The 19,497-nt window shown below is 40.6% G+C and overlaps 2 protein-coding genes across 2 annotated transcripts in view; one reads left to right on the forward strand and one right to left on the reverse strand.

The window, feature by feature from the left end:
- On the reverse strand, window positions 1-11,711 carry LOC140928621 (uncharacterized). The gene is made up of 11 exons (XM_073378396.1): window positions 10,794-11,711; window positions 10,280-10,415; window positions 8,061-8,271; window positions 7,258-7,478; window positions 6,922-7,148; window positions 5,308-5,463; window positions 4,332-4,518; window positions 3,423-3,663; window positions 2,415-2,663; window positions 1,292-1,425; window positions 1-813 (listed from the first exon to the last, which is right to left on the reverse strand). Exons 1-11 carry the CDS (start codon window positions 11,438-11,440, stop codon window positions 31-33), a joined length of 3,192 nt encoding a protein of 1,063 aa, XP_073234497.1. The 5' UTR covers window positions 11,441-11,711; the 3' UTR covers window positions 1-30.
- A 4,173-nt stretch (window positions 11,712-15,884) lies between these two features.
- The window catches only part of LOC140926203 (protein tolkin-like), a 3,728-nt gene continuing 115 nt past the window's right edge, over window positions 15,885-19,497 (forward strand). Inside the window, exons 1-4 of the mRNA XM_073375984.1 lie at window positions 15,885-15,948; window positions 17,242-17,271; window positions 18,256-18,729; window positions 19,262-19,497. The exon at window positions 19,262-19,497 is cut by the window's right edge and continues 115 nt beyond it. Of these exons, the coding sequence (XP_073232085.1) occupies window positions 15,885-15,948; window positions 17,242-17,271; window positions 18,256-18,729; window positions 19,262-19,497 (804 nt within the window). The remainder of the gene's footprint in view (window positions 15,949-17,241; window positions 17,272-18,255; window positions 18,730-19,261) is intronic.

A 19,497-nucleotide genomic window follows, 5' to 3' on the forward strand; every position in this document is an offset into this window, starting at 1 on the left:
GCCCGGTCTGAATAAAGTTAGTGTGTTTGATCAACAAAACCATGCCCCAACAGGACTGCCCCTTACTCTCCTTTCTAGCTGCTGTTGACGCTTTAAAACAGGGTGTTGATCCAAACTGTAATTGGTAAGAAAATCAAAACTACTACTTTGTAATTGCAATCGTAAGTTACTTTTAAGAATTTCACAGATTTTTGCGCTTGCTTCCAGATATTCTTCTGCCAGAGTAAGATTTTTCTGATCAATATTTTTCTGACATCGTTTTTGTAGTGTGGTGGCAACCAGTGGATGATCATCACCCAAAGTATTGCGATGCAATTGGTCTGCTGTTGCCAAGGATTCCTTTCTTCCACTGGACAGCTGAAGCTTCCCCTCAGCATCTGCTCGAATAAGTAAAAAAACAGCCTCTAAGTCACGCCTTTGGTAGGTCGTAGCAATAGCAAGAGCATAGTCAATCTCTTTCCAGGCTTTCTCGTAATGGCCCGTAAGAACGTATAGACGAGCTTTTTCTCGCTTCAAGAATGCATACTGTTGGTGATCGCTACCAAGAGACTGTTGAATTATTTCATCTGCTTTACTGAGATCTCTTCCTGCCTCTGTGAAGATTTCTTGAATGCCTTCTTCATCCTTGGGCCAGCTGAATTCAAGATTGTCCAACGCCATTTCAGTTTTTGTTCGAAGAAATACAGCGTACTCTGGATGGGCCCTATTCTCCTCAGAAAAACCAAGCTCAACCCCTTTAAGATATTCCTTGGCCTTGCTGAAAAGTCCAAGCTTTGAGCATGCGTATGCAACTCTCAGCGTACATTTCCTCACCTGTAAAACAGTGTCGTACAATAAAATGTCTACAATGAGTTTTTCGGGATCGGCATTGATATGTAAAAATTTGAAGGCTGAGATTCGGGATTTGAGAGGGAAAAGGTAATGGAATTAGGATTGGAACTATGAACGGGACAAGGGATTTGGTGATGTTATGATGAGAAGAGCCTTCGAGAAATGTTCTCTTAGTAACGAAAAGAGATCCAGTTGAAAAGGTGAGCTGCATTTTCTTAGGTAACGATAAAAGACCTTTATTTTATTTCAACCGAACACATGCTATTTGAGGCATTTTCCCTCTTGTACCGCGGCTATTCAATTATCTGGAGTGCCAGTGTCCCTTCTCAATGTCTTTTAAGGGTGTCTTAAACGATGCGTGTTTCCATGTTTCCATGCGTGAACGAAATCAACGTTAGCACTACTATAACACGCCCTCATTTTTCTTAGAGACACATGAGGTATAAAGTTAATCACATACTTCTCTGTGTTGCATCATGTTTCCATGCGTTTCCTTGTAGATCTTTAGAGCACGGTTTGCTAAATCAGCACTTTTTACGGTGTCGCCAAGGATGAAGCAAGCTTTACTGAGCCTTTTCAGTGAGTTTGCCTTTTCTGCCAATAAAATTAAAATATTGTGAACTCTTTCTCTCTATCTCTCTAACATGACTCCAAAAACTAAGATAGTACGCGCCCTCTGATTGGCCGAGAGGAGTGTTTGCATGAGAGTATGTAAACATGGTTGTGACGTCAAGATGTTTTGCTTTTCGCGCGCTAATCAGGCAAGCACAAATTTGAAAAAGTTTTTGAGTTCAAAACTCGACAAGTTTACTTCATTTACCCATTCCTTCGTCGGCTGAAACTTGGAACATCTCTACAAACAAGCTGTGTCAATTTTGTTTTCGCTTAAGCTGACATTTTAAGCGAGAAAAATCTGTATTTTGGAGAGCATCTTTTTGCAAATGAAGAACTGATTACGCGTGCAAGCCTTCGTGTTCACGACTTTGCGACTGGTAAGAATTTCTCTTTTAATCAATGCCATAACAAAGAGTTTTGCGTTTTTCTCGGGAAAGTAATTTTATAAAAGCAATATAAAACTTTTTTCCTGTGTTTGCATAGCCTGATATAAACACTCGAGGGGTTGGGAGAATTCGAGACAGTCATGCAAACCCTCGACTTCGTCTCGGGGTTGCATAACTGTCTCGAATTCTCCCAACCCCTCTCGTGTTTATATCAGGCTATGCAAACACGGAAAACGTTTTCTATTGCTTATTAAAATAGAGTTGGCCCTGCCATTTTTCAGTCATTTTGCACACTCTTGTAAAAGCGTTCACCTCTCCACAAAGACGGATACTTACTGCTATTCAAAACAAAGGCTATGTTAGAGCTAGTTGACTGTAAAACATGTTCATGAAGATATAAAAACCTCTATGAACTGCATGATCTTTTCAGTTCCTTAATAACCTTTTAGAAAGTTCCAAAGAGTTTCTTGCAAATTTCCAGTGTTCAATGAAATATTCTGAAGAACGGATCTGAACGGTGGCAGTACTAGAGAACATCCAACAATACATTACCCCTGAAATTCGGCTCAAGAAACAAATTACCTGGATGCGGAGGAGAAAGGTTGTCCATGATTTCTACTGCCCTTTCCAGCGTTTCTTTTGCTTTCTGCACTTTTCCCATTTGCAGGTAGGCATATCCTAGGTAGTTTAGGTTGGCGGCAATAATTCGATGATTTTCCCCATGAAGTTCTTTGTAAATTTGCAGTGCCTTGTTTAGATTTCTTTCTGCATCCTCCACTCTCCCCGTATCACTTTGTGCATGGCCAAGGTTTAGCAGTGCGGTGGCTATAACTTTTCACAAGAGAAAAAAGAAAGAGATAAAGAAGTCTATCCGCCTTGTGTATCTTATTTGCCATCAAACAAGCTCATAGTCTCATTCGGAAAGGAGAGATTCAGGAAAGATTCCAGAATGGCCGTGAGCTTGCCCCTGGCGTTATGTCCTATAAAGGAAATTGAGATTAAAAAAAGGACTGTTTAAAAAAAAATGAGTATTATAAAAAGCGGAAACAAGTTCCAAATGCGGTCCCAAACGAACTGAGCAGATTAACCAACCTCTTACGTTAGTTAATTAGTTAATTATTTTCTAAAGTTAGTTGAGGTTTTGTTGACCCAACACTGACAATGGCTAATTTATACGCTATGACTAAGGTGGATTTCCACTGTCGCGTAATTATTCCATGCGTCCGCACGTAAATTTTACGTGCATAAATAAAGAATGAATGAAGAGACGTTGAATGGAAGGTCATGCTCAAATTTTACCTTTACGCGTGGCCTTTCATACATTGCCTCTATTTCATTTACACACGCAGATTTTAAGTGCGTTTGCACGGAAAAATAACGCGACAGTGGAAATCAACCCTTACCGGGTCGATTTTTGTGTTCACTGCAGCTTGTTTTCTTCACCAATCGTTCCAGATTGGCTGGACAAATCCTAACGTGTGAATCGCTTAGCCTTAGCTTCCAATCTTTTCTAGTTGAACGTCTTAAGCTATACAGTGACCTGAAAATATGGGTCTAGGTCAAGTACCAGTAAAAGATATGAGCACTTACCAGGGTGATCTTTCCTGCCATGGTGCTTATCAGTGATCTCTGCAGCCTCCTCTGCAAAAAGCAAACTGTTTTTTGAATCTCCCTTGTGGCGATAAACGACGCTCAGCTTTGATAGTATGATAGCGATGTAAATATTATTGTTGCCAAGCATTTCTCTGGCTTCCATCAACGACTTGATGCTCTCGTCCAGTTTCTCCAAACATCTCTGAACTGAAGCCAGTCTGCTTAGGGTGACACCCATCTGTAAAAGACATCTTCTGGGTTACCATATATAGTAAAGCAACTATGTTTTTGTAACTTGTAACATTGTAAGGAAAATATGCACGAAAAAATGCAGCTTCGGATACATCAACCTTTATTGTAAAAGAAGTAGGCATGCTTGCCTGGATGCTTGCACTATGTAAATTATGCGATCATGGATAAAGTATCACCGTAATTGCCTCAAGCTAAAGAGCCCACGCATCGTTCTGGAGGTACCATTTCTCTAAGGTCTCGGTCACTCATGGTCACTGCATGTTACTGAAGATTCTTACGGCTATTAATAGATTAACCCGTCATCGGGAAAAGCTGTCAGTCACTCAAAGTAGTAGCTGGTGGCGTGTAAGGCTTTTTTGGTTTAACCCATTTATTAGATAGTCTTTCAACTCCATCTTGAGTTTAGTGTCATCGGTAGCAGTTAGAGGCTCCCTGGCTTAACTACGTCTGCCGTAAGTGAGTCCTGGTTTAACTGTCATTTAAGTGGTCTAATTGTTCATTCAAAATATTTCCCCGATTCTGATTGGCTAAAAGCACACGCATAATGTACCCTCCTCGATCTCCATAATTCTTCGAAAGCCGAATTCATTAATTGTTAATGATAAAGAACTGAATCAGGTGTCCTTGCGTGCTTCAACAATCTTAAATAGTTACCCGTAGTCTGCTTGGTGCATCGACTGATCTGAAGATCTTTAGAGCTTCTTTCAGGCATTTTTCCGCCTGAACATATTGACCCAAGTAACGATACGACGAACCAAGTGTGCTCAGGCTGTAGCCATATTCTTGCTTGAAATGGTGCCCATTCTCATGATATATATCAACAGCTCTCTTTGCATATTCACTGCAGAAGATACAGGAAATACGATTTTTCTTGTTGTGTTGTTTATTTTCCTTAATTTGAGCTATAACTAAATTAACTACAACAAGAACGCTCTTAAAAGAGCGTTCAGTCTCGCTTGATTGGAGATCAGATAAGAAATGAGGAGGCGATTAATTCTACACGAAACAGGATTTCCTCGCTAAAAGGTTTTCACTTCCTTCTTTATCGACGGTCGAGTATTCTTCAGGGCATCTACTTTTTATATCGTCTTGGGCGATGATTGAGTACGAGTGTATAAATACACGAAAATCAATTCGAGAGAAATATATCATTGCCAGAGACCAAAAACGTGACGAACATGGCGCGTTTTTCAATCATCGCCGAAAATAAACCGCATGCTTTTCACAAGACTCATTTGCATGCAATGAACGTTTACAACACCCGACCCGTTTATAGCCTTACCATCGAAGTTTTTACTGAAATATTCACTTGCTCCTGAAGGAAATCAACGCTTTCAAGCGATAGAATTCGCGGACCGACCCTTTCCGGAAAAGCTCGACATCTTTCGCGTCAATCTTTCTTAAGCTCTCTGCACCAAATAAAGCATGGCGCTGCGTCAGGAACACCTGGACCATGATTCCAATTTTGGCGCGCATCACGAAAAAAAAAAAGAAAAGAAAACGAAACGCTAGAACGGGAGACTTACAAGTTTCATCGGTAAAGAGCAACCTTAATTCATACTGATTAAAGCTTATTACACAGAAAGCAAAATAGTAATAGTAATTCAGAGCATACAGTTATAACACTCACATAGCCTCGCTGTGCTTCCCCAGTTCGTTCAAGACATTTGCTAGACTTCTTAAAGTAAAAGCAACTTGTGGATCGGCTTTTCCCTTGCAATGACGTTCTTTTTCTTTGAGGGCTTGTTTAAGATACTCCTCACCTTTCGAAGGGTCACCAAGATAGCTATAAAAAGCAATAACTATTTGAAAATTTGAATAAGGGCTCAGTACAGTCAACCAGGGGCGTAGCCAGCCCATAGACCTGTAGGCCCGGGCCGACAAATTTTTGGTTTGATCACTCTACCGCTTCTAACAAATTATGCGTTGTTGGGGTGAGCTAAAAAGCTTAAGAGCTCAAATTATTGGTGAGGTCAGTGCGTACTAGTCATGCGTGCAATATTCAGGATGTGTGGAAATGAAAGTCAGCCAGGCATATACTGCGCCCCTGTCAACTAAAGGCCCATTGAAAAACACTATTTGAACGCTATCACCTCTTGTCAGGCTATTCACCAAAAGATTTAATGTCATTCATGGAAGGCCAAAACACATCAAAAACGGATGTTTGGTAGCCATCAATTCGTGGTAAACCCTAGCCTCCCACGCAGACGTTCTTACGGGTTCGTCACGCAATCTTTCCTCCCCCACGAACGTGGGGTAGGAACGCGTGACGAGGCTAGGTAAACCCTTGCCGGTCCTCAGTGATATCTCTGTCTGAGTCAACGTAGCGACTCAGGGATTCATTGAGACACCTTACTACCAAAGTTTCCGATCCACAGACTGTAAAATGTAGTTTGCCGTTTGCAGTTCACGTAACGTACGGCAACATGGAAAATCAAGCAGACATGACTCGCGGTTGAATGGAGGTAAAAGCTCTTGTATAAGAGGGGTAAATGACGGGAAGAAGAAATAATGGCAAAATGGGTCCCTTAGAAAGCAGGAATTTTGACGAAAATGGCGATTTTGGCTAATTTGGCTTTGCAAAGTTTTGGTCATGCAAAATTTAAATGAGATGAAAAAAAAGCCCGCTTCTTAGAAAGTTTCGATTGTGACGGACCGGAGAATGACGATTTTGGCTAAAATGGATAATCTGGCCGAAATTTAGCAACGTCCTGGCAAAAATTCAAATGACATGGCCCTTGAACCCCTTAGAAAGTGGTCATTTGGGCGAACTTTCACCTCTGTAAGGGGGATCCTTCTCCGTTTTGGTCAAAATCGCCACTCTTCAACGGCCTCCTTTTGTTACCTATATAAATTTCAAATATTAGCCAATCCCATGGCAATTTTCGCCAGATTTTTTATTTTTTCCAGATCCGTCATTTTCGTCAACTTGTCTACTTTACCAAGGAGCACCTCCGACGACGTTTTGCCAGGGTCGCCATTTTCGCCATTGCGTACATTTCTGGACTTAACTGGAAAAATTGTCCGCTTAAGAGAGGTGACCTGTGTTTGTATCTCTCCGGGACGATGATTAAGTGTTTGCTTATGATAGGTTTTCAGTGTTTGTGAGTCGCTGGGGCCATTACGTAAGTATCCGCTTAAGAGAGGTGCCTGTTATAGTGTGATTGTTTGTATGTAGCAGGTACCTTAAATGAGTACCCGCTTGTAACGGATGATGTATGGGGATCGACTGGACTGATCATACCTGTTACAGTACGCCTCTCCGAGGAAATGAAGCACGTTGGCTTTGTCAAGTAGCACATTCTCCGGGCCGCTATAATCTTTGAAACCACGTAAGGCAATCTCCAGATTTTTTCTCGCTTCCTCGGACTCACCAACAAAGAGCAACAATTCTCCCAGACATGCGTGTCCATCAGCCACGATGAGTGGATTTTCCTCGCCATCACTTTGTGGTATCAGATACTTGCCCAGCTGTTAAATTGAGTGAAGTTAAAATAAGTTAAGCAAGGCGTGCAAAGATTTTGAACAGAATAGTACTGTCAAAAACCTTTGAAAGATGAACGATGAGAGGGTTAATTACCTCCATTGCCGTTTTCAAATGTGGCAATATTTTGTGTAGCATAATGAAGTCCTGATCTCTTCTCTGTTGCAAGGGTTCTTTGCAATTGTTGCTTAGACATTTAATGGCCTGAAGTACATCAGAAGCTGATAATTTTGGCGAGATAATCTTGTTTGTCTCGTCTCTAATTAGACCGGTTCCCTGTTTCACAAGCTGCCAAAAGAAGCCAGGCCATGTTTCCTCTGAAAATTTAAAGCAAAACATGGCTCAGGGAAAGCCACTTGTTTATCTAAGCGGTATATGAGTTCAGAAACTGAAAGCATGAACCACAGCCACTGTCAATAATTTTACAGGGAGAATTTCAACAGAACTAACGTCAGTGGCTCACGGTATTCTAGAAAAATCCTTGAGGTTGCTCGTGAAAGCTGGATGGCAAACCAAAAAAACCATTAACTCATAACCCAGCTGTTGGAGAAGAGCAGGAAGGAAATTAAAAACCTTGTGACAGATCCAGAGGTCAACAGTTTAAATCTACAAACACATCTACCCACCTTCACAGCATCGGAAAGTACTTTGAAAAGAAGAAAACTTAACAGTGATGGCAAAGAAGAGAGTCTTGTATTGTGGTAGACTTTGTTGGTGCTCCTTTTGCATGGGCTACTAAAAGAGTGCTAAATGCTAAATATGAGGGGACTATGGTTGAAATACAATAATATTTCTATATACATTAAAATTGGAAAGGACCTTAAATGAATTTATTTTCAAATTTGCTACAATAACTTAACAAACTTCTCCCAATATAGTACCCCTTTTTCCTTTCTTACCGCATGTTGATAGTTTTCGACCGGTCAGTAAGTCTCTCAGTGTCTTATGATCCCTCTCATGCATTGTGACTACTTTTACTCCGTCTCGTTCAAGAACATCCACAAAGTTGCTTTGTTTTACAGTCTCTCTGGCCTCTTTAAAACAACTCTCTAGACAGTGTAAAGGCAAATAGTCGGATTCAACTGAACAGCACGCCAAGAATTTCAAAATCTGTCAAGAAAGAGAAAACAAGTTTTGTTCTTGTAAATGTCATTAAATACAAGTATATTGAGTTAGTCGCTTCTATACTCTTGTTTCGTTGGTTTGTCCAAACCGAAATGTGAGATTTACTACTCCAAATTTTCGCCACACTTCAAATGACTTTTCGGGCTACTCTGGAGAAAGTTTGGAAACGCTGACCCCAAAATAGATTCTAAAACTCGTCTTGAACAAAATCAAGCTCATAAAAATCTTTGTTTTATTTGTGGGGATGAAAAAGTGGATCTTCTTTTGGCACCTGTAAAGGTTCAGTCAAAGGATCTGAATGTTATGTTAGTTTTTCAACTTTTGTTGAGAGCCGAGGAAGAAACCATCTGACACCCCTATCAACAGCCCTATCAATACCGGGCTCCAGGTCAAATGTTGTGACATCCTCAAAGACCCAGCATTTTGTTTTGCTACGTTTTAACTTCGTTGCCAGCTTTAATTTTCTGAGCTCAGCCCAACCCAGAGGGGAGGAAATGAACAGGACTCAAAAGTCCTATGCAAGGTGCCTTTCCTATCCAATCCAACATGCCTAGTGGTTCTTTAACCGCGAGGAAACGCGCGATGGAGGTTCCGTCGCCAATATTTTCCCCGAATTCGCACAAGTGGGCCTGCTTGTAGGCTTCAACATTCATTTTTTTTCTTCTTCTACCCGAAAGAAAGGATTGAAAATGGACTTAAATAATTACGAACGAGATCTGGTTTATCGACCGTTTTCGACTTCATCACGTTCATCGGTCCAAATGTTTGAGGGAATTAGTTATGGGGACCGTTGAACATCACCACTTAGCAGAAACTCACAGGGTTATTTTAAACCGTTTGATTTTTTGCTCCTATGCTTGATAACATGATGCTGAGACCGTTTATCAGGAAATTTCAAGTCACAAAACTCAGAGGGTCCCCAAAAGGGTTTTTCAATCCCGTAATCCGGACCCAAAATTTCGTGCAATCCCATAATCCCGAGGGTTATTTTGGGCATTCTAACTCGCGTGCACACTTTCAATCCCGAGTCTCGCCCAATTTTGCTTTAAAAACCCGAATCCCGAGCTTCAAATAACAAGGGAAATCCCGGATCCCAAAAAACCTATTGGGGACTGTCAACTCAATCAAAGCCATATTTTCATACACAGCCGACAGTCGACAGTATCCGCTATATAGCCTGCGAATCTGTTCTGCTACGTGGAGGATTGAACGACGGCAACGGAGCCCCGTTGCAGGATTTTTACTGTCACCATGCATTCCGGCGGTGAAAATTGGAAAATTAAGATCTAGATAGTCTCTGTTACCGGTGAATGCTGTTCGCATTGTTATAACGGTGAACAATTCTTGCCAGGACCACTAACACACGGACAAGTGGGAAAGCCGGATCTTTGTGTAGATCAGGATCTGCAATAGAGAACTGATGAGACCTAAAATTGAAGGCAAGGCGGATCGGTAATTATTATATCGTGTCAGTCTTTCAGGCGGTACCGGCGGTTATGTCGCAGGTACTAGAGAACACTGCAGGTAGAACTATTATCATTCATTCAAAATATTTCCCCGATTCTAAATGGCTAAAAGCACACGCATAATTCACCATAACCAGCTACTGATGACCAAATTTGGAAGAATTTTGCGATTAGTCAACCGATGACGTCAAAAGTGCAGCTTCCTTGCAGGTTAATGCACCGTTAACCGAGAAGACCTGGGGACGAGGTTGAGTTGTTTTGGTTGTGAAACCAAAAAATGGCGGACATTTCACTCGTTTCGAGAGTAAGAACTCGGCGAAATAATAGCTGAAAACATGGCAAGAACAGAGAATTAATGAATGAGGCTGAGTATCTTAGAAAGAATTATGGAGATCTCGGAGGGTGTTATACGCCTTGGCCTACGGCCTCGACGGATAACACCCTCCTCGATCTCCATGATTCTTTAAAAGTCACTAACTGTTAATTTAATTGACACTACTCTCTTCTCTTCAATTGTTGGCAAGTACCTTTTCTTGATTTTTACGAGTCATTTCGAGGAGCAACATGCACTCATTAGGAGTTTCTGTTTCCGTCCCAGCTAAATCTTTGTAAGTAAAGTTCCTTTCGGTCTCTTCCTTGTAGTTTTTCACAAATTTTCCAAACCTAAAGTCAAGAAAAACAAAACAGTAAGATAAATTTAGAGAACCTATCCTTGCCCTATACAGCCTCTGGAAATTGAATGGATGCGAAAAACTTTGGAGTGAGGGAAAAAATAATGTATACTATCATATCTTTGTACAGAGGAATCAAAGATAAAACATCTAAACTCGGTCATCCACCAACACTCCTTCTATCTTCCTACACCAGCTGTCAGAAGATAACACCTGTAAATTTATCAGTTTTTTTTCTTCTGGAGTAGCTATTACTTGAATTGGCAGACTCTTCAAGGGTGGATACAATGTATATGACGTTCTCTACTTAAGGTGCTAGTGTTGTTTAAAACTTCATTAATTTTTATTTGATCATCCTTTACTGACTCACTTTGCTATATCTTGGGGATTGCACTTTAGCATATCGACAGCTATGTCTTTAGCATACTTTGTGTCACTTCCAGTTGCTTTCATGTCCGTTTTGCTTTGAAGAAACTGAACTGCATCTTGGTTTGTCATTTTTCCAATGTACACTTTCTGCAGTACAGAGTCATCTTCATCTCCAAACAGAAGTTTTGAGTTGTTATTGTCACCAGTTGTCATTATGACTAGACCATTTCCGAACCCGTTATCACCAGGTTGAGGCCAAAACCTTCTAAGAGAAGCCACCTTTTCAGAGGATCCTTCGATCAAAATCACCCACGAATCGTTTTGTCCCAGTGCCCTCATAACTCCTTCGTAAATTTGTTCCAAAGCTTCGTCATAAGCGTCTTTTTCACAACGATCGTGTAGGTACATTTGATATTGCCTTCCCTCAGATGTCCTGCTGTGAAGTGGGAGCTCCCAATAGGCAGCTTTGGCTTCCTCGATCAACCCAATTTCTTTCGCCAGACTGGAGTAACTCTCAAAAAGGGTTCTTGTGTTTGTCGCATTTAAAGTCCACCGTATCGCCGGTTTTTGTAGGAAAAATTTTGTTTTACCTTGGTCAGTGCGTGACACGAAGGAATTTGTTATTCGCGATGTGTAAATTGTGTCCATTACTTTTGCAGCTGAATAATGTTTTCCGTATCCGGATGGTCCATGTAGTAAGAGAGTCTTTACAACGCTGTTGGAATTTCTTCCTTTGCAAAGAATCTTCAGCTTCCCCCTTATTTCTGCTTCTTCCTTTCGGGCAAAATATGCAACACGCGTTGGGATCCTTGAGGCATGATTCTTCCTCGAAGAGGCTGTGCGAATGATCTCCTGACCTAACTTCCAAATTTCCTGAAATGTCGTCACCCATTCTTTGACGTCTGAAATACTTGGGCGCATGTTTTACCAAAGCACTGGAATTGAAAGTTGAAATTTAAGTACAGATAATTTGCCTTAATGTATAGAGTAAATATGAGTATTTATGATTAGAATATATATGTTGAGTACGAATTAAAATATTCATGTAAACGTTTCATAATTGCCTCTGAAGATGGCTAAAATAATTTCCAACCGTAAACGTTTCTTCAGTGAAGTTTATCAACACACTTATTAATTTTCTTCCTCTAAAATTTTAAAAACTGACATAAAACGGTGTGAATTTTCGCTTCAGTCTAAACACATTCCAACGTAAACCAATTAACCAATGACCATCCGTATCCACATTCATAGTCATCATCGTCATCCTCACCGCCATTTTTATGATCATCATCATCATCATCATTAGGCTGCCTAGAGCAGCCAACACAAAAGTTTGAGCGATCTTAAAAGAACTATTAAAAAGAACAGTACATTTTATTTCTTTGTAATATAGTCGAGGCAGTAACTGCAAAATAGAAATCAAAAGGGGCCTATGGCTAACTTGTGGATTAATTATTTTAGAAATGAAAAGCTGATAATGAACCCGCAATTAGTCTACCGGTATACTTTAAGTCTGTGAAAAAATGAAAATATGTTTAAAGAAAAAAGAAAACAAAACGAAAAAAGAAAAAAGGAAAAAAGAAAGTCTCCTCTGGGAAAGCAGAACAATCGTGCGTTACCTAGGCGGAATTTGGAGCCGATTGGAGCCGTTGGAGGGAATTTATGGTCGTTTTCCTTCGGTGGATCCGTCGGGCCGCTTCGCTTGAGTGACAAACCTTGGTAAACCTTATATATAGAGACAAAACCGTTACATACATGCATACATACATAAATTTTTCTATTGAAATCCTTTCATTTTCGTAGGTTACAGAAACGATAGGTTTTCTCCCCGTACAAATCCTTATACTTCGAATGTTACACAACCCCCTGATGCCGATGCTCATATTTGGAGCTTGGGCTACCTGTGGGGAAATTGATTAGATAGTGTGTAGAATTAGGAATATCCTGACTACACTTTCAATGATCAATGCCTTTGTTTCCATCCGCCTTACAAAAAGCTGTGTTAAATACGATTTCAGGAACTGGACACCGAATACAACCGAATACAACCCTTAAAACAGTGAAGGAATAAAATGAAACTGTCCACACTTTAACCGATCTTTGCTCTGTGTAATTTGTTTTAGCAAATAACGCTTGCGAGAGCATCCGGTTTTTTGGCTCTAGTTTCACCCTCCGAGAGGGAAGGGAGAGAAGCGACGGCCGGAACAACGTCTGTGGTTCGCAGGCGTAGATAATGAGCTGTCGTGATGCTATTATGTTTTTCTAAAAATATCTAGAAACTATTATTGGAAAAACTAAATATAATGCAGGTGTACGGTCTCCATGGTTATGCTATAAATATTTTGAAATTCAATTTAAGTTCCGGTACCGGCTAATTTTACTTTCAGATTTTATATTGTTTGTTTTACTTTCGATATTTGCAAAACGCCCAGCTTTGCTTTGAAATGATGTCATTTTTTATTAATCTAGCTCTTGATCAGTTCAATAAGTACAGAATACCCTACTAAGTGGAGTATATTTAATTAGTGTGCCGATAAAGCAAATTAACTTCAACTTGTGTTATAAGTCTGAAAATTCTCGAAAATCCATTTGTCAGTTCTCTGGACACCTTTGGGACTAGCAAGGAACTTAAGATGCGAGGACGGCGGCGGCAGCCAACTCGTTGCTTAAAAATTGATTTCGCGGTTTTTCAATATTCATCGCGATTATTCTAACTCACTTATTTTGTAAAGTGTATGCGAACTCTCCTGGAGTTGAATTCCTAACTAAGAGTCTTATAAGTTCAGGAAGAATGTTTACGGCCTCCATAAAATGTGAAATTAGGCAATTTGACATCGTAGTCGCGCAGTGACGACAAAGCTAGAAATGCCGGTTGCGTAACCGTGATGAACGCACGAAGAGTTGTTGCTTTTCTGACGTTCTCGCTGCCGTCGCGGTCGCCGTCGTCAGTCTTATGGTCCCCTATGACTGATGAGCAGGGCAGGACGTCCGTATTAGATAGCGGCCGGTCTCATAGAGGTGTCCGTTTATAGAAGAGATAAGACTGTATCCGTACTGATCGTACATGTCGAGTCCAAACGTCTGATCGCAGGTTAAGTGTCTCTATAGCTATGCATAACATAATTATTATATAAATCAAGAAAAGATGTGCCGTTTGTCTCTAAAGTAAAAACTCAATGGAATATTTACTTACATTCCCACTCTAAGTAAGAGCAGTGTAAGAGGTCTCTACCACCTGGTGGATAAGTTTCAACGTATTAAAAATAAAATGTCTCGGCAGACGGAACTGGCGTTTTAAATATGCTGCTACTATAGACATCAGTGGGGGAGGGGGGGGGGAAGTCCCTGGGAAAAACCCCATGACAATTGAATCAGTGACCCAAGGTTAAGCATGACCGGTGCCTTTAAAAGATCAGGCCCAATTTTAGCAGTTCTCATACATTCTCTCTTATTGCGTCACGCTGAAATTTATGCTTATTATCGCAAGTTTTTATTGTGCTTTGGAAGCAGTTTTTATTTTAAAAATGAGTCTCATCCCATTCGAATGATGTCATCTTGTAGAATGAAAAGTACATTTGTATATTCATTCCGGCTCTCAATGATCATTAATTAAAGTACATTCCCATTCTATTATATTTAGGCATAGAATTAAAACGAAAAATGAGAAATATACCAATCAAAAACACCAAGATAACCTTTAATGAAAGCGTTCTCAATTGACGAAGACGGAAGTCGACGAGGGTTTTTTCTGCCATCCCTCACTGTACTAGTGAGTTAGCAGTTAAAGAAAAAATAAAGTCAAGCTTGGCTTGCTACAATAAGGCCCGGTTCAGACGCCGCTCCACTCATGTGCCGAACCTAACTTAATTAAGTACGGCAAAAGAGCGGCGTCTGAATCAATTTGGTACGGCAGTTTTAGTTTGGTGCGGCAAAAGCGTTAAGTTCGACAAAGTGTGTCGAACTTTGTCGAACATAACTTCGGCTCGACACACGGTGCGACGTCTGAATCAGAAGTCGCGCCAACGTCGCTCCAAAGTCAAACTTATTCAATTAGGTTCGGCACATGAAAAGTACGGCGTCTGAACTAGGTCTAATGTACTTTGAGCTGCGTGTGCTTCGCTCTGGTTCAGTGGCAAATTAAAGGCAACCCAGTATAAATCCTACGTGTGACAAAAAGTTTACTTGTGCCTGAGTGTTAATTCCTGGCCGTGCCCACAGGAATTTTGAGTTGCTTTTTTCGCCTTGCCTCCATTTTGTAAAAGTGGGTCATGCGCGGATGATGGCAGGCCAGATGAAACACTTTTAAGGTCATTGTCAGAGCGAGTTACTAGTACTCAATCTGAAATTACTTTTTTCTTACGTAGGTAGAGTAAGCTTTCTAGTTCTCGCATTTTGCTTGTGTCTGCTGTTTCTTGGTGCCAGTGTTGCGGAATCTGTTGACGGTTAGGATGGGTATTGCTGGTTTTCACTGTCCCGCCATCAAAAATTAAGATCAAAATCGTTCAATAGATGGAGTCCAGCATCTTGGAAATGAAGGGTGCTCTCAATATACAAAGACCCTTCGCCAAAGTTCAGGTCAGTGCACTTTTTCATATGCGAGATATTAATTCGGGCAAAGAATTTTCCCAAATTTATCAGAACTTTGAACGGAGACATGCCCGTCCGGATGAAACTTTCATGAACATGTAGTGGAAAGAAAAAAAGAAACTGCCCACAGTGTAGGGCGGGTGTATTGAAATACTCGTTTTTCGAAACTCCCGCGCCAAAGGAAAAAACGGAAATTGGTTGAAATTGTTTAGTTAGAGGTTAGAATGTAATTATAGGGAGGTTGGCCACACCGATGACGGGTTTCGAGGATTCGAGATTCTACTACAAATCTTTCCCTCGGGATCAGGAATTGGGTACATAGTACATTGTTTTTATGCTTCGGCACCCGTTTGCATTTAAATAAACTTCCTTTAAGAGCACCCACGTGATGTAAAGAGTGACTAGTTTTAATCGCCATGCTATCAGCAGTTTTTTCGGTGTTAATAGCGGAAAATTTCCGAATGCCAACGTATAGCTACTAGCAAAATTATTACACAAGACAATTATGTTTGAAACACAGGAAAAGGTTATCAGAAAGAGTTCTTTGAAGCTGTTGTGGTTGATAGGCGGTAAGGTGGAACAATTTTTCTTACCTTGCTAGTTTAGGGATTATAATTGTAAGCATATTAGGCCTTTTGCGGTAACGTTCACGCAGTTAGAAAACTTTACTTCTTGATTTGTGCTGTGGTCTTTACGGATGAGCTAAAAAACTACTTTACATAAAATATTAGCTTGAAATAAATCGTACCCACCGTATAATCATGGTGTACTGCAAGGTATAACATGAAATTGCTTGTTCTGCATGTTGTTTAATAATCAGTTCTATTTCATGTTTTGCGTCTATAAGCGATATTCGTTAGGTGCTGTTGAGTAGAATCGTGCAAAAGGAATTCTAAAGTAAACGTTTCGTCGGCGCAGTGGGATTAGGTATGGGTTACCCTGCCATGTAACGCACAGTTGCATGTTTTTAGACAGAGAACTAGTATAATTATATTGTGCTTCAAAAGAACCAGGAAAAAATGAATATGCTTTCGATCCACGTTTTCATCCTTTCCCCATGGAATTGTGGAGTCGTGAAAGTTCCCGACCTTTCCGTTTCCTTTCTAGCGCACGTTAATTTCTTGTTGCATTTTAGAATCTTAGCCGAAAGTCCACTTTCTAGTATCGACAGTATCAGATATAATTTGCATATCTGTGTAACGCGCAAATGTAAATTCTTTACCAAACAATTAGATATTGGGTCGGTGAAGTGAGTCTATGTTATTTTACTTCATAGCATAAAATGAGATCTTTTCTTAACCTTTTATAGAGACGCATTAGGCTCTTTACGAGAGATTGATCATGCGCCAAAACGAGCACAGGAGGCTAGTTCTCCTGGAAAGATACTGACATAAAAAAGGAAAAACGTTTAAATATATACTAGTCCCGTGGCTCCTGTTTTGCTTACAGTTTTGATTATCGACAAGAAAAAGGAAAAAGATTTTTGTTGTTTAAAGGACTAAAACCCCCCACGGGTATGGAAAAACCTACATGCTTGCCTTGTAACTTTATAAAAGGCGAGCATGATTTTCCGGATAGTCAGTTTTGGCAGCACCGTTCTATACAGTAGCCTAGCCGTTTCTCCGGAGCAAGAGGCAGTCTACCCGTATTGACGGCTAATATAGATGATGCGGGTAATTAACCCATTCCCGTACAAGGAAACGGTGAATCTGTTAAGGTCTCTATCCGTGTTCTTGTGTTGTTATTGTACCAGTGCGTAGAAATGTACCAACGCTTCTTTCAATCTAAATTGCATGGTTTATCATTTTCGTCTGTTTTCAATCATTACACTAACGTTTTAAATTATCATTTCTCATCTTCAGCCATCGCAAGATCAGCTTGGTCAAATGAAGGTACAATATATATATATTTTGTAAAGACTGAGTTGCCTAGAATCAGGGACAAAAGTAGTTGACACACTTGTCTAAAACGTGCTCTTGTATCAACAATTTCAATCAGTTATATCATTTCGTCCTGTTTAAACGCCGCAAATCCCCCAACCCCCAAATCAATATTGTTTGTAGTAAGAGAAAGACTTGTGGGTCTAAAATACAACATTGATTTTGGGGGAAGGGGGTGGGAGTACATAGGGGTAGGGGACAGGTAGGACCACTATGCAAACATGAAAGGGGCCATTTTATAGAAGGGTCTCAACACTTTTGTCCCTCAATATAGATGGGCAGAAATGGATGGTTCATTAAAAGTATTTACGTTGCAACAATGAATTCATTTTCTTTAAATGCTAAGAAATATCCTGCAAGATAAACTACTAATGTACTGGCCTAATCTAAGTACGTAACTGAAATCTACAATAAGAAACCTTAAAATAGTTGTAATCTACTCACTGGAAGAGAAATTCAAACGATTTATACGAAAGGGCCGCTGCCGCCTTTAGTGATGTAAATTTATTAGGTAGCTGTATGTAGATTTCATGTCAAACTGATTTAAGTCGAAAATACATTTTCATGATTTAAGACACATTTATAGTGCTTTATTTCTGATCTTAATTTATTGGGATTGTGTAATCATTCACACCATGGAAGATCCTCTACCGATGCGGATACGTTAGACACTCTGGCACTTTGGCACCAAGCAACAAACGGCAACAACACCTAACAACAGGAACAAAACATGAAAATGGGGTTAAAGACCAGATAAAGATATACTCACCTACAGCAAATATAGTTTCACTTCAGGGATTTGATAGAGTTTAAATTTTCATGCAAATCCTCAGACTCTAAGATATAGAATAGACTCATTTGAATGTTTTTGATCTTAGAAAAGACACAGACACTCCTCTTGAACCCCTTGTTTTATCTCATTTCGTTACTTTTCAGTTTGCAGTGAAACAGTTTATCTTGGTGGTGACTTCGGAATACACCGAGGAAAGTTTTCAAGCCCAGGTTATCCGTCGGGGACCTACCCGAGTAGGGAGAAATGTACGTGGATAATAAAGGTACCATTGAATTACCGTGTTTTACTGCACTTTGATGGTCTGGACGTGGAATCTTGTCCAACTGCAACGAACAATTGCACGTGCGATTATGTGACTGTATTCGATGGACAACTATTAAGAGACAGACTTCTAGCAAAACTCTGCGGAACGAAGCCTCCCTCCGATATTATTTCCAGTGGAAGGTTTGTTAGAGTTGATTTAGTGACGGATGAGTCAAATGAAAGGAATTTCAAAGGTTTCTCTGCGCAGTTTTATTCCATTTCACCGGATGGCGCTACACCTACAAGTATCGATGAACGAGATACTGGGAAGAACAAAAAGACGGTACCACCTGAGCAGGATGGCCCCGAAAAAGGTAATCAGATTCTCATCGATCGTAATGCTCTTGATCTTTGTCTATTAAAGACAGATAATAAGAGAAGGTAGGACCTGACAGTAACAATTGTCTCCCGGAACTAATGGAGATACGTTTCGGATGAAATTGTAATTTGGGTTGAGTTTTGGGGAGGGAGGAAAACCGGGATGCTTACCGTTTGTACAAACCGCTCGGGTGGAAATCTTGCGCAATACTGTATTACAGGGATTTTTAAAAAACCGTCGGGTTAATGAACAGAGGAAATCCCTGTGTTGAGACCCTCTACTGCCGAGGCGAGTGCAATGCACTCCTTTAAGCGCCAGCTCCTTAAGTACATGTGGTAGCTGTTGGCTGGGACTGTAAAACAGTCTCGTGCAATGCGTATGAAGTCGTGGATCGCCTAAATTAATAGGCCTGCCGCTGCCCGGGTGATATGGCTGTGTGCATGCGTAAGGTACTGGCCATACCGCCGAGTTGAGTAGTGTGACCATTGCTTTCAGATGATTTATTATGTGCGTTTTGTTTGTCTCAGGTGGCAGCAGCACTATAATGATCGCTGTCGTGTGTAGTCTTGGTGGAGTTGCAATTATCGGCATAATTTTTGTCTGCATTTATATGAAGACGAGAAAACAAGCCCAAGCAAACCCCGCACCCAGAGGACATCCCAGTGCTTCATTCCGCCGAAGGACTCAGGAACCCTCACGACCCCCTCCTCCCTACTCATCAGTGGTTTCTACCGCACCCCCTTCTTACTCATCAACGGCCTCC

Source organism: Porites lutea, chromosome 2, assembly GCF_958299795.1.
Source record: "Porites lutea chromosome 2, jaPorLute2.1, whole genome shotgun sequence".
NCBI classification, from domain to species: domain Eukaryota; kingdom Metazoa; phylum Cnidaria; class Anthozoa; order Scleractinia; family Poritidae; genus Porites; species Porites lutea.

Excerpts from the sequence above, each read along its gene's own strand:
- LOC140928621 (XM_073378396.1), bottom strand. The coding sequence starts at position 11,440 with ATGGACACAATTTACACATCGCGAATAACAAATTCCTTCGTGTCACGC. Across the intron at positions 7,479-8,060 it reads TCGAAAACTATCAACATGCG|AGGAAACATGGCCTGGCTTC; the intron begins GTAAGAAAGGAA and ends TTAAATTTTCAG. Across the intron at positions 814-1,291 it reads ACATGATGCAACACAGAGAA|GTGAGGAAATGTACGCTGAG; the intron begins GTATGTGATTAA and ends ACTGTTTTACAG.